This window comes from Pempheris klunzingeri, chromosome 11 (assembly GCF_042242105.1).
Source record: "Pempheris klunzingeri isolate RE-2024b chromosome 11, fPemKlu1.hap1, whole genome shotgun sequence".
Classification (NCBI taxonomy): domain Eukaryota; kingdom Metazoa; phylum Chordata; class Actinopteri; order Acropomatiformes; family Pempheridae; genus Pempheris; species Pempheris klunzingeri.
This window is the reverse complement of record NC_092022.1, coordinates 18,831,780-18,847,178: the sequence shown is the minus strand read 5'-3', so window position 1 is coordinate 18,847,178 and position 15,399 is coordinate 18,831,780. Positions and strand designations below refer to the sequence as shown.

Genomic DNA, 15,399 nt, shown 5'->3' with positions numbered 1-15,399 from the left:
TTTTTTTAGATATTTACTCAAAGCACATTTTGAGACATAGCTACCAGGAATTTCTTGGCACCTTGAAACTTCATGTTTTATTTATGTTAAGAAATAAAAACCCTTGCAGGAATAGTTTGATCATTTGGAAAATACACTTACTTGCTTATCTTTGGACGGAGCCAGGCGAAATGCTCCCCCTCATCTTCAGTCTTTATGCTAAGCTAAGATAACTGGCTGCTGGCTGTGGCTTTCATATTTGATTTTAAAATTTAAAGTAATTTCAAAGTATGACAGTGTTGTCGACCTTCTCATCCCAGCAAGAAAGTGTATATCTGTGAGCATATTTCCCAAAATGTCGAATCATTCCTTTAAGAGCTAAATACCCAATAACAGAATCTGAACTGGTTGTTTATCAGCCACACAAGCCTCTCAGTAAAAGTAACAACAGCCATTTATGTGTCACACATTTATTCACATCCTTGTTCCCAGTGGAAAATATTTTATGACAACATCTAACAACATATAACTACACACTAACTGTACAAATGTGTGGGAAAAACAAACAATGAGACATGAAAATGTTTTTTTGTTTTGTTTTGTTTTTTTACGGCAGTGGTCTTCTGTGAATATAAAAAGAAGTTCTTATCAAAAAATCAATATCATTACCATGCATTTTAAAACACATTACGGCACCAGCAAAGACAAATGATTCTATAAACAATATCGACATGATACATTCTGATTCAAAGTATAAAGAGAAGGAAGAAATGGAGATTCGTCGGTTACACAGTCTGCTCTAATGAATGATGAATTCAGTTCTTGTCATGAACATGTTCAAGCTTTGTTTCACTCTTTATGTCCTATTTAAGACTATCTTTTATCATACTTAACTGAGATGAAAGCGGTGGAAATCATTTTTATTCTATAACCTACTGTTTCGTATAAGGCAGTAGCTAGTTCCTGTAAAATACATTGAGTTGGATTTCGGTAAAAACGCATGTTGCCTCTTTTTTCATCTTTAAAACACAACAGGGTTTGAATCCAGTGTGGTTGTGCAACATCTTAAAGTTTCTTGACACATTCTCATCTGCCTGTACAATTCATCCAATCCAAGGCACATGGGAAAGTCATTCAAGAGTGTCATCACTGTGTTCAGAGGTTACTTTACCACGAGGACAGCGTACACATAGACTCTGCCGAAACCTCAAAGACAGAACATCTCCCCAGACAAGGTTCTGGCAGCAAAACAAGTTTGTGTAGAGCCCATGTTTCAACTTCATCCCCTTCATGTGCTGCTGGCCATGGCTTTGTTTGTGCCAAAGTTTGGTTTGGTCCTCTTCAGTGGATGCTCATGTAGCTTCCATCCAGGTGAAATCTGTATGGACATTGACACAAGAATATGTCACATCTATTGTAGTTCAGCTGTGTGAGAACAAGGAACACATGGCCAAACCTTGTGAAAAAACAGAGGAATGGAAATGGAAATGCGATAAACCAAAAAGTCCACATTACTTTGTAAAGGCATAAAACATGGTTTCAAGTACATGGAAATGGTTGATCAGTCTACCACCAGATTGAAATGTCTCAACCATCAGATGGATTACCATGAATGGTGATTAAGACATTTATTGTACCTGGAGGATTAAGCTATCTGACTTTGGTGATCCCCTGACTTTTCCTGTGGCAGTGACAACAAATGTATGGATTGCCATTGATTTTGGACATTTATGTTCCCCTTAGGTTGTATTGTTGATTCCAGTCATTCCTGGACTTTTCTTCTTGCACCAACATCAGGTTTTGTCCAGTATTTTGACTGTTGCCCAAATACCTACAAAACTAATGACACTCCCATCAGCCTCAGCTGTACTTAGTGCTAATTCGTAAATGCTTCAAAGCTAACATGCTAATCTAAGAGGGTGACCATGATAAATAGTATACCTGCTAAACACCACCATGTCACTGTCACATGTGAGCATGTTAGCATGCACCTAAGTGTAGCCTCACAGAGGTGCTAGCCTGTCTGTAGATCGTTTCTATATATGTGATAAACAGCTCTCAAGTATGTCAGGTGCAAGATCATCAAGATAATGAGTGAAACTTTTTTGAGCAAACATAAAAACGATGCTGTGCTGGAAGAAAAAAATCAGTAGACCAAAATATGAAAATGTGGATGATTTGATTAAATAAGCTATAAGTGTAACGGACTAATGAAGATGATGGCATGTCAAAGTGGAGATGACTGGCAACACAACACAAAGAAGCCCGCTGAGCTTGGTCTCACCCTTAAGTGCTAGAATGGTTGTCTGATGGTTCATCTGTACTAGTGGCCTCAGAGCCAACCACCTCAACTGACTCAGATTTTTTAGGCATTGTGTCAGACACTTTGTTTTCTGTAGAAAATCTGCACACATGAGCATTAATCATAAGTCAGGGCATGAAGGAGGCAAAGGCAAGAAGAACGTTAAACAAGCAATACAAGATAAAACCTCTTTCTGACAAATGCAGAAATATACAAAGCAATGTTTTATCCAGAGGCAGAGCAGCACACAAAACAAAGGCCTTTAACTGCAACAGATATGCATTAAAGGAAACAGGAGAGGCACTGACATCTGTACCTGCTACTGAGCAACAACAGGGGGACATTAGCAGCTGATTATTGTATCCTTAAGGTAGCAAAGAGCATTTTATCTAATTCCATTAATAATTAAACTGAAAGGACAACCCCCACTTGTCTGGTGACTAACTTCCTCTTTCACTCACAGCTCAGTGTGGAGGTGTAGTGAACTGCGACACTCACCTGCTGTGTGTGGGACTGCGGTTGTATGGAGAGGCAGGAGCTCCAGGGTGTGGGTACTGAGGTGTGTCAGGTGTCTCGTACTCTGTCAGACCCACTGCCAGCTGGTTGCGCCAGTTACCTGCGCTTTCCACTGAGGACACTGAGAACAAGACAAAAGCAAAAACAACTAAACGCTAATGTCGGGGTGTATCTCGGTAGTAATTGTTGTTATTGGAAACACTCTTATGTCTTATGTTCAAACGCCATGCTTGCAAAACAAACCCTTAACCTTCACATGACGGCACCATGTTATTATATATACCAGTACAGTTACTGCCACTGTACACAGAAATGAAACATGGAAACTTTTTTGAATATAATTATGTTAAAATTAACGTATACCTTTTAATACTATTCTAATGAATTACAAGTACCAGTTTGTGCATCTTATGTACCACTATTACATTAATAAAAAAGACTTTCAACCCCTTTCCCTTAGTTGCTGTTGTTAGACAGCAGGAAATTACATGTGTCCTTGCTGAATTTGTATGACGTGAACCAAAATTTAAAAGTTTTATCTTTTAGCTCTATGACTGTAATGACTGATTCTGTGTGAATCTAATAGTATTACATTAGAGGTACAAACTGGGGCTAATTTGCTCCCAGACTTCTACTCTAGGCAGTGTGGCTGAGCTTTAGGCACAGCAAGTGAAACTCTCCTCTGAAACCCACATGAATAAACTTGTCTTGGGTATGTTAGCAGCTCATTAAGGCAAGGTGGAGTAATTCAGAGAGAGGCAGAATTAGATATGGAAATAAAATTGCATCCCTTGCATGGTGCTTACACATCACAGAAAGACCAACGGCTGATATCTATAATGTAATAAACAACCAACAGCAGATCTATATGTATAGAAAAAACAGGGATTATTAAATTATATTTTCTTGGAAAATGTTGCTTCAAACGTCAATTAATTCGACTCTCTCAAACAGCTCAATGGCATCAGCTCACCAGATGAAAATGAGGTGGTTCTGCTGGAGTGGCTGAAGGCCGCTGGCATGGTCTGGTAGCCCAGGCTGAGCTGAGAGCCACTGTCGTAGTCATATCCAGCCAGCATCCCCCTGCCTCCCTCCCTGTGGCCCTTGCTTCGGTGATACCAGCCTTTCAAATGCTCCGCCACCAGGGCCTTCTGCATGTTCTTGGCCAACAGCTCATTTCTGGGCCCTTCTCTGTTCCGCGGCGGCCTCACTGTTGCGTAGGGATTCTGGGATAGACCATCTGCACGGTCACTGCTGTAATGCCTGTATCTGTCATGTCCATTGTACCCATTTATTTGGTAGGAAGGGTTGACGTTGTAGTGGCCTTCTACTTCATTCTCATACACGTAGGCACCGTTAGCGTAAGGCTCCATGTCCGGGCAGGGGTAGCCGGAGACGTAGTAGGCACTGGGTGCATAGTGTGCTGAGGTCTCACATGAATAACTACAACCAGAATGGTGCTGGACCAAGTTGGGCATACTCCCAGTATTTCCATACACTTCCACCTTCCTGTGGAGACGGTGCATGGTTGAGGTCCGGGAGTCCAGTGTACTGTAGTGGGAGTTGGCCGCCGCGCAGTAGTCCAGACTGGACTGGCTGGTGTAGGATGAGCAATCCTCTAACACCTCTGTGCTGTTACTGCGGTGGGCTGGTGACAACATAAAGACGGGCTTCTCCGAGTCTGTGTCTTTTCTTAGGCGGGGCTGTGACTCCAGACTTCCACTGCGATGCCTGAAGGAGTGAGGAGTCCCCTCGGACCTGGAGAAGGGACACAACTTTTAAAGTGTCCTCTAAAACAGCACTCAGTTATGGGTTATATTACTGGATTTATTAGTTAAATTAAAGGTTAGGGGATTAGGTTAAAGTGAAATTATTGTTGAGGAGAAAGAAAAATACTGGGTTTGCATTGCAGGGGAGCAGAGATCACACCTGAGCTGGCTGCTGCTGTAGGCATTGCGGGTCATAACTGGGGTGGGAGGCATGCTGCGTGGATCTCTAGGAGGTCTGGGAAGGGTTTTATAGGGACTACTGTGGGTGGAGGAGGCCTCTCTTGGGTTCTGGTAGTAGTGAGAAGCCTCCTGGCCTTCACATGCTAATCTAAAAGGGTGTAGTGTTAGGAGAGGATAAAAAAAACACAAGGAAAAAAAAGGGATGACATGTGAGGAAAGGAACGGGGCTGCAAACATGACACGGCAAATACTATGAACTCTGCAAAACATGATCTCATTGCTTCAGTCCAAGAACAATTTAGCTGTTCAGTAACATCAAAAGTTGTGAAACAAGTTACACAAGACCTCATGGTAACAATACGTTTAGGCGCAGGAAATCTGTTTCCCCACCTGCTGTGGTTCTTGTTATGGTGATTTTCCCTCGGCGAACCCTGTCTTTCCACATCATACTCTGTTCCCAGTGAACGCATCGGACTGAGCTGAGGGGAACCTTGGACAGACCGTGACCGCGGCCTCTGACTGGCACTGTCTGAGTCATCTGAAGAAAAAAGGCGACCCACGGTAACAACACTGAATGTCGCTCTTTTACACATAAACATAATGTTGATTATCATAGCATTCAGCTGATTTCAATTGATCAGAATGTGCGCTGCCTGACTCACCATCATCCAATGGGAGACTAGACAGAGAGCTACAGTCTGAGCGGACAAGTTCATCTGGAGAAGGAGACAGTAACTCCATGTTTACAGTGAACATAGCTAAATGCCAATCCAATAACACAGGTCAGCCTGCACCATACCTGCAATGATCACTGAGGCCCGCTGTGTGGGCTTTTTCCCCTTCTTAATTCTGTACTGGTTCATCTCATCTTCTATCTGCTGTAGTTTGTGCATGGCATCCAAACAGTTTCTCCTCCTCTTCTTTTTCACTGTTTTGCACAGTTCTGGCTCATTTGCGAGCTTCTTGGCCGCCTCCACAATCTTTTGCTGCAGGGCAAATCTGCTCTCCAGGTTCCTCAGGAAGGGATCCTGCACCAAACACAAGCAGCACATCCTCAGAGACAATAATAAGTTACAAGAATTCTGTTACACATAGTTAAATCAGAAAAACTATTACTATTACTGTCACCTGTTTTCCCTATTAATTATAACATGCTAGTCTCTCAATAGTTCTCCACCCTGCTATACTGTGGCACCTAAAGCCATTTGGTACCTGAAATTGTAAATCTTTAAAAATGAGTCAAGAAATTAAACTCTTCATCGAATGCTACTCAAACAAGAACAACTAGTTCTTATGTGGGGGACAATTTTCAGCTGCAGATTTGGTGCACTAGTAAGTATTTGTGGCATCAGAACAACATATGTGGGATCAACTAAGAATAAACTACAGGCCCTTTCTTTATCATTGTGAAGGAACATGTCACTCAGTGCAACAGTGTGGCTCTATAATAGAGGAATAAGATATATCAGGCTCTGGCTACACAGACAATAATTATTTAGTTTGTTCATAATAAAATAAAAATATAAAGATATATCACCAACCATACTCTTCAAACTCAAAAAGTGAAGTACTTGAACTTTAACATACATGACAAAGACAGTGTTACACACACAATGATATGGCATGAATTACTGCTGCATTTGATTATAGTGCACCAGTTAATTACATACCTCATTGTAGGGGAAAAGGTCATCTAACTTGAAAGCGGTGCCAACCCGCCGTCTGACCTGTGGCGGTCTTTCACCTGAAGAGAGGGGATATTCTTTTGGCAGTTTGCCAGTAAGCTCCTGAAAGCACAAAACAGCAGTTGACTGAACTGAACATAACAGCAGAAACCAGCAATTTACCGGTCGCACAGCAACATGGTCTAATAATGGGAATTCAGCTTACTGAATGTGGCTTTTTAGAAAAATATGACTCTTACATGCCTTGTAAAATATAGAGCCACTGCAGAAGAAGTGTGATATAAAATGATTTCTCACCGCTTCTCTCAGGCAAATCTTCTTCAGTTCTTTTGTTTTCTTGGCCAAAATATCTTGGATCTCCTGTTCTTTTTTTCTCAACTCAGAGAGTTTCTCTTTCTTCTGCTCCTCGCTCATTTCAGAGTCTGCAGAACCTGTGAGAACAATATTCTGAATCTTTAACTCAGTCTTTATCCTCCATAGCCTAGTCAGAGACACTTAGGAGGCCAAATATGATCCGAAATGACGATTAGTCATAACAACACGTACTTGATGTACTTAATTGGACATTTGCTTCATGGACTGAAATAATCATAACCAACCTGTAGACACCAGGCTCCCATTGCTGGCTGTTATTAAGTTATTCTTCAGGCCAGAGTCGCCCAGTCTGTTTATTTTTGCTCCTCCGTGCTCTGTGAGATCCATTGCAATTTCTTCCAAACTTTTCGCCGTTCCTAGTTTAGCCTTATAAAATTAAGAAGAAAATGTGCAACAAAGATTTGAGGATGGGTAACTCAGTATTATATAGTAATACAGTGCGGGTGACTGATAACTGATACTTACTTTGCTTTGCTTTCTGTCCAAGTAGAACTGGTGCTGGCTAATAGCCATGACCCAAATGGTTTTGATCAAAGAATGGCTAGCATACCACGTGTGGATGAGTAGGCCCGTCTGCCCAAAGGTGCGCTTGGTTACAGCTCTCCTGTTGCAAGAAACCACGGAAGAAACCAAAGGTTAAGATTTTTGTTTTTGATCACAGCTCAGATGAAAGCTGCAGCGATATGTATGGTTTCTTTAGAAAGATGATAGATAAAGAGAGAGACTCAGAGGCTAGACTTAGAGGATAAGCAACTGTAAGAACAAGAAAAATGAAAACAACCAAATAATCGGCTTGTGCAAATAGCCAGTTTAAGAATTACAAAGAAGAATCTCTCCCGCTGCTCACCTGTGTGGATCATTCACTTCTACAGCAAATTTCTTCTCTCTGAAGTACAAGTTTTCCAGCTGCTTCCACTGGTAAAGCTGGAGGGTAACAATGAGAAATCACATCTGATTAGGGAAATGATATGCAGAGCGATGAGCAGCATCACCACCATCGTAATATAGATGGTTTTAGAAATAAAACATGAATGTTTAACTATATTTGAATCCATGATTCCTGGCGTTACACCGCTGCTCATCTCTAAAGCCAGGAATAATGGATTCAAATATAGTCTAACGTTCATGTTTTATTTCTAAAACCATCTATATTACAATGTGACCGGCACGACTCACATCACATTAATAAATTAGAAAAAAATGAGTAGTGCAGGTGTTTTGGCAGGCATGTCTCAACCACAGTGACAAAAAAGCCAGACTGTAACATGAACTATCATTAAAGTCTGGGCCTCCTGGCATGCCAAGGCTGCAATAATGCAGGTGTTAGAAAGAATCCCGCAAAAGAAGACATTACACAAAGACTCATCGCAGAGTACAGCACTTTCCATGGCTCATCACGTCTATCCCCATATCGCCCAGGTGCTCACTGACAACAGCCAGATATGAACAGTCTATTTGGGTCAGTGACTCACTGTGTGTCTGGACAAGATGTGAATGAGACACAGTTCTGAACAGACAGTACACAGAAAATAATATTACATGTGGCTGCTATGGGGGAGTACATTTTTATCACAACGCTGCTACAAGGTTAAGATTCAGTAACAAGTATGGAGAGGAAAATATCCACCCAGTTTTACTATAAGAATATACACGTTTTTTAGATAATTAAAATCTACAGTATTACTTCCAAAGCCGACCAGACAAAGAAGTGTAGTATTCAGTCTTACCAGTATAATGGAGGTTCACAAGTCCTATTTCTTTAATTATTAAATCGCCCGTAGCTTTGCTGTCAACATGAACACATACTTTGTCTCTTTTCCTGTCAGCTCCTGACTTGCCTCCTCAGGTATTCTCAGAACAGGCATGATAACGCCCAAATCCAGCCCCTTTCCCTTTGACATCACCAGCTCCCTCCTTCCTCTCCTCTACGAAGCACACAGCTGCCTGCGCACAACCGGCTGCTTGCACAATTTTGAAACACAGCAGACAAAGATGGATTGCACCATGTCGAGCGATTACCGGGCCTCGAACAGGAAAACAGTGCCAGTGAATTTATGTGCATTGTTTTGAACTTTCCTCCACCTCTGTTACAGCGCCGCACCATGTGTCTGCACCCAGCTGCTCAGGCACACACTGGCTTCACAGACTGGTCAACATAGCTGACAGATCATTCACATGGGTGTTTCTCCTGTCAACTCACAAGCTAAAACAACACCAATGGAACAAGAAAAGCAGGTTCAAACTGTTCAGTATGATTCTCAAGGACATTATACAAAACTCACAAGCATCATTAAAGGCAAACTGCCAGAGCTATCTAGTCTGAGATCCTGCTCCAATTTTTCAAGTCTGGCCTCGCCTGCTGCAGCTGAAGCCCAGCCTTTGTTGGAGTGAAGTAGATGAAGCATGAATAAGAGCTGGTGAATCACCATGCTATGTGCAACAGCAGCAATCCTTACCCATGCTCTGTGCTATCACAGGGGACACAGTCAGGAGCCATTTTAGAGACGGAGCAGCAGGGAATATTTACCTTTCGAGGTTTTAATTTATCCTGTAGGTCATACTGGCCAATGCCCTTATAGCTGAGTCCAAGCCACCACGGGATCCCTTGTTTGTCCTGTGAGGGAAGAGCACAGCTTGATGGTTGACTCAGTTTCAGGAGTGCAACAGCTGTCATTTCCCATTAATCACAACAGACGACCCACCTTAACTTCATAATAATGCACGCCATACGTGGGCAACGATTCCACTAACGTCAAATACCTAGAACAAAAACAATTTTTATTAAAACCGCGCGCAGCTTTTTGTAACATCTGCATGTGGTTTTTCTTGGAAATGTGAAAAGATAGAACTGGGAATTTGATCTCTATCCAGCGAATTGGTGTGATTCACTGGACTGCAACTGAAGAGGAGCTATTGATTTCTATCAGATGATGAGAAGGGGAGTGCCAGAAAGAGAGAGGGGGAGAGAAGGGAGAGCTAATAGGGGTGAGAGGAAGATTAATGAGCTTAATATCATCCATCGTCTAATTACTAGTTTTGAACCAATTGAAGCAAACATACACTTTTTTTTCAGTACTTACTGCACAATGGCCTGTCCTCGAGAGACTCCTTTCAGCTGTTTATAGTACTCAATTACTCGATCCTCACTGCAATGTCACATAAAGAAGAAGAATTCATGTTTTTTTACTCTTTAAACAGATGGACATTATAAGATCAAGCCATTCTGTGTGATACATGTACATGTAGGAAAAGGTTATCAGAAATACAGCTGAATAAATAACATTGTTAGTTGAATAATTATAATGTAAAGTGTAAATCTAAAGAGTGTAAAAGGAAAAGCAGCTTTACAAAAAAGAAAAACCTCCTATAAGTTTATCATCTAAGCCCTTCTGGGTTTAGAACCGTTTCAGAATAATGCATTGTAACTTTACAAGACATTAGCGCAGGCAAGATTTCAAATAAGAACTTCCTGTGAGCATACCAGTATGCAAGTGATGGGTGTTCCTTGAGGACTTTGGTGGGAAGGGTTGGTAGTTTCTTCAAGTCAGCTCTCGTGTTTTCATCACTGAAATAAAAATGAAAAACAAGTTGGACAAAATTAAGTAAGAAAGAAATTTGGAAGAGGATTATTTATTGCTGAACTCTTGTCTTCAAATGTTTCAGCTTTGAATATACGTATGTGGAAATCATCAGATCTAGAGCTTGACCAGAGGCAAAAGGGCAACAACCACCAGGTCCAAAGTTTCATTTTAAAAATACAGAGGTCATGCATCCTTTATTTTTCTTAGCCCATAAGTACTCAAACTCAAATTTTAATCTGCCTTTAAATGCATAGGTTTTTAGTTATAAATTGTGAACTGCTGGTCTAAGCCAGGTGGCAAAGGCAGCTCTGTTAAACAAGCATAATAGCTTTAACGTAAAGGTGTCTCTGCTCTAAGCTACTGGCTACTATCAGCACTATGAGATTCATTAGCTGCCTGGTGCAAGCTTCTCAGCAGACTGTGGTAAGCCTCACATAACATTGCTATTGATCTCTGTTGTCTGCACTCTGGAGAAACAAGTGACCTATTGAATGTCTTCGCTAAAAGCTCACTATTAACTTGTCCTGCTGCTGTTAAATACTTCTTCACCAGCTGATGATATGCACTTACCTTGTGTAGTCTCCCTTTGCCTCCTAGTGATAAAAAAAAAAAAACACATCTGATCAGTACTTTAAAAGGACCTAAGATGCAGCAATTAATATATGTGCCGTATATTAGGCTATCAAAAGCACGAACCTGCAAAGCATTTGCAGCTAATTTGAAGATGTTCTCGCTTTCCACTTCTATAATCTCCTGAGAGACACGACGGATCAAGAGGGAGACAAATAAATAGGATGCAGCAAATGGAGACAGCTTTCTATATCCAAACATAGAATCTTCTCTCTGTTGCCTGACAGTGACCTCGGCTTATTCTCAAAATGAACCATGTGTTTTTCTACTTTCTTAGACTGTCTACTTTACATTCCAACTGCCAGAGTGAGAAAACTGTGCCCTGCAGCCACTGTCTGCTGAGCTGAGGTGCTGCAAGGGTCCAGAGACAGTGAATCATCAAGCAACTGCTGAGAAAAAAACAACTAGCAGGATAATCTTTCATGCTTCAAACCCTAGAAAGACAAGAGAAAAGCACTTACATTGTACACGGCAGATTTTGCATTCAGGAAGAACAATTCCACCGTTATGATGTCCTTCAGCTGTGTTATATTTTCTACATAAAACCTATAATGGATAAAAGCAAATGCACCCAAAACAGTTTAAGGGTTAAACATTTCTCACACTTTTCTCTGCCTGTATGCTTCTGAAGCAGTGTGAGGTGTGGGTGAGTGAGACAGTTATGATAATGTGCAAAAGCCTGAAAATCACCAAAACAAACATTTCACAGTCAAATGTTTCTCAGCAACCACTTGGAGACATTTGAGACAATCTGGGTAGGTATGTTTTATCACAGAGCTACCCCAGGGTACTTTGTTGCTAGTTAACTATGCTCCATGTCTACAAAGTAGTGCTCCCTGGTGGAGAGCTTGTGATTTGCACGAGAAAAGGAATTATTACCTGACCAGGAAGTTGAGGGCAATGGGCCCAGACTTCTTCGAAAAGTCATGATCAAGAACCCTGCGGTCCATCTGCAACCACTTACGCTGACCACTGCAAAAACAAACAGACTCAAGAATCAAAAAGCTAGATTTCGTATACATGCGTGCGCACACACACACACACACACACGTACGTATGGACGTAAATATTGTATATTATATAAATATATTATATATAATATTTAAAAAATTGATTCAACAATTTACATACTTGTCATCAAAAAATGCAAGTCCAAAGAATTCCTTCTCTTTGAGGTTGAAGTGGGAGGAAACCAAGTCGAGGAGTTCGTACGACAGCAGCTTCGGCTGTAGAAGACGATTTAGATTTAGTTGGAAACCTACTGTAGTTGTAAATATTAGGTAAACATCTCTAGTAAAATAATTCAAACAATTTTCCTGATAAATGTCTCGTGGTTACTTGATGAAAACATTTTTTCCTTCACTCCCATGCCAAGCTAAACTGTAAGATCTACTAGAGAGCAGACAGGAGTAATGGAGTAAGGATCTAGTCCTTTGCTCATGGATGCTTCAACAGCGCAGATACTCAAGGAGTTAGCCCAGGTCATCCTGGCTCTTTCGCTGTCAAATGATCCTCTGTGTTCACCAGCTAGTTGCTAACTGAGTCTGTCTGCCATTTGGGCTTAAGCAGGTAGAATTAAGTGTGTTTTCAGTTGGGTTTTTTGCTGAAAACAGCTGCCTGCAGGGACTAAAAACAACACTAAGAGAAAAGAGTCCTGTTGCAGCCAGACAACCAAAGCAATGAGCTGAAAGATGTCTATTTGAGAAGAGGGCAACAGTGAAGTCAGATTATGTATTTTTGCGGTTTCATCATTACCAGCCTTTTATATTATATTAATTTGATTTATAGTTTTTATAAAAAAGTATTAATTATATCATCTTGAATTCAGGAGCCTTCGTACCTGAACCAGCAGCTCTAGCTTCCTGTCATCCAGCAGCTGCACTTGGCACAGTCTGCCCTCAGTCATCTGCAGGGAAAAGAAAAGAGGAAGTTCAAGGCTTGTGACACAGATTGCATGCTATTCATCACGAGGCACACTGATATCATGTGTTGTGTATTGGTAATGTTTTTACAATCATGGCAGCACAGTACACATAAGTTCTTGTAACACTAAAATATCTAGAAGTTGTTGATACACACCCTATTTTAAACAGTTATTTTTACTATTTACTGCGGCCAAACTAAGCAGGAGCCTTGGTGGTACATACAGAAATAATCACTGACGTTCTTAATGACAATAAAACCATTGTCTCAAGGATTTGCTGCCATAGCAACCAAAAGAAGGATTTTGAAGCTCATTTTGATCCTTTCACGTTTAACTTTTACTCAACTTGTCTGTCTCAGCCTTTCCAGCATTCAAGTAAAAGAAATATCCCGAGGTGAAATGTAATTAAGTGCATTTACTAAAGGGCTGTACTCCAGTATCATTTTGAGGAACTATTTTATGCTAAATACGCATTTCGTTGTGGGAGATATCATACTTTTTACACCACTTAATTTATTTGAATTACTGAGTAGGATTTTACGCACAAAACATGATCAGTATATGTATGTCATATCAGCATGTATATATATGGAGTATGATGCAGATTAAATGAGTTAAAAACTAGTAGTTAAAAGGAGTTCAGTAGTTAAAATGAGTCTCCTCCAGCTACAACATTAAAGTGCTCTCCAGACATGAATTCAATCTTAATAGTAAACAAATAATAGAAATAATAATGTAATAGTATATAAGATAAGAAATATTACAGTAATGTTCACAGGGGGAATTTTCTGCGGAATACATTTACTTTTGATACTTAAGAGTTCATTTTGCCAATAACACCTATGTACCTTTACGGACATAAGATTTTGGAAACAGGACTTTGTATTGCTACATTTTACTTGAGCAAAGGATCTGTGTACCTCTTCCACCACTTCTACTAGCTTCATCATCCCAAACCTTTCGCGCTGTTCAATAAAACATTAATGTATCAAGTTCCAACCAGCATTCAACTGTTTACAGCAGTAAACCACAACCTCATATCAGATTCTGACTAAACTTTGCATCCATTAAATCCAGTTCTCCGGTACTCGTAGGAAGGAAATCATGTTTGCTTGGGCAAGATCATTTTGACCACAATACCCTTCAAACGCTTTCCATCACAGACTCATGTTGACCTACTGAGAGACATTGAAAGCACTGTATGCTTGATAAATCAGATAGCCAGTAAAAATGACAGATTGAGGTTGACCAGTCTCACAATAAAAACCTGCTCACAAACGGAAAAGAAACAACAGATCAGACTCAATAGCCTCCTCATCTGACAGAATGAGGCTGATCACAAGTTCTAACGCATGAAGTGAACTGAGCAGCTGCAGTACCTGGTAAACCTCTCCAGGGAGAGTGCAGGTGTGGATACATCCCTGACTGGAGCTCATCCTTTAATCAGAGCCTCCTGTTGGATCCAGACCATGAAATTGTTAGCTCTGACAGAGCAGCAACAGACGACCAGGATTAACCGGCAGCTTGTTCTATCCAGGTTATTGAGCGAGCTGCCAGGCCTTCGCTGTGTGCCGCGGCGGCTTATGCAGTGCGGCCAGTTTACGAGCAATCAACAGCTGACTGAACCAGGGCAGGCCGGGTCAGACTCCTGACCACACTTTAGGGTTTACTGCTTCTTAATTCAAGCAATTGGGGTCAGGTGAGAAACAGTTAAGTGGTTAATATAAGGTGGTTAATCATGTCTATATTGTCTGCTAGTGCATTGTCTGAATATCAGGTTTCTCTTACTTCCTTTTCCTGTACATCTGAACTGAGTGATGTTATTTGATAATAGAGGCAGGAGATATTTCCACTAAAGTGAGTGAGACAACTCAAAGAGGCTTTGCTTTACACACACTGTACTTCTCATTTATTCCATCCTCACGTTGCCCTAATAAATGATTAAACACATAGCTCTCCTTCCTGAATAGTGTGTGTGTGTGTGTGTGTAGGTGGGTGGGTGGATGGGTGGGTGGGTGGCTGGTGGAGGTGGGGGGCAATTCTTTAAATTACACCATCTGTATTGTTTTAATGAGCACTCTGTCAATTACAGCCTCTGAATAATGTGCTTTTCTTATCGCCACAGTCATAAATTCTCTTTCATGATCTAAATTAAAAGTGCACATTCAATAATTCCAATTAATTTGGAGTGTGGCTGCTCATGACAGTCACCAAGAATATTATTACATTGTGCTTGATTTCCTTATGAATGCATCATGGTGGGTCACACCATTTGTCTCTGTTATAAGCATGACATTACTGCAGGCTGATGTGTACAGGAAAGGCACTGGCCACTAGATGGTGCAGGGAATATTATTTTTCTATGTGGAGAAGAAGTTCATATGGAGAAAATGGCCACTTAAACAAGCTTTGCACCACAGAGGAATTTTCATAAGCAGTTATTAACTCAGCAGATGAG

General features: G+C 40.9%; 1 protein-coding gene across 1 annotated transcript; it reads right to left on the bottom strand.

Annotated features, from left to right (window-relative positions):
• Nucleotides 1-433: 433 nt before the first annotated feature.
• On the bottom strand, nucleotides 434-12,923 carry frmd4bb (FERM domain containing 4Bb). The gene is made up of 22 exons (XM_070839275.1): nucleotides 12,858-12,923; nucleotides 12,149-12,243; nucleotides 11,897-11,989; nucleotides 11,479-11,563; nucleotides 11,084-11,140; nucleotides 10,958-10,980; nucleotides 10,288-10,371; nucleotides 9,887-9,952; nucleotides 9,509-9,566; nucleotides 9,334-9,420; nucleotides 7,654-7,730; nucleotides 7,272-7,410; nucleotides 7,031-7,172; nucleotides 6,729-6,862; nucleotides 6,417-6,533; nucleotides 5,546-5,774; nucleotides 5,409-5,462; nucleotides 5,137-5,284; nucleotides 4,727-4,894; nucleotides 3,771-4,555; nucleotides 2,780-2,918; nucleotides 434-1,357 (listed from the first exon to the last, which is right to left on the bottom strand). The coding sequence occupies exons 1-22, from the start codon at nucleotides 12,921-12,923 to the stop codon at nucleotides 1,321-1,323; spliced, it is 2,883 nt and encodes a 960-aa protein (XP_070695376.1). The 3' UTR covers nucleotides 434-1,320.
• Between the last annotated feature and the right edge of the window lie 2,476 nt (nucleotides 12,924-15,399).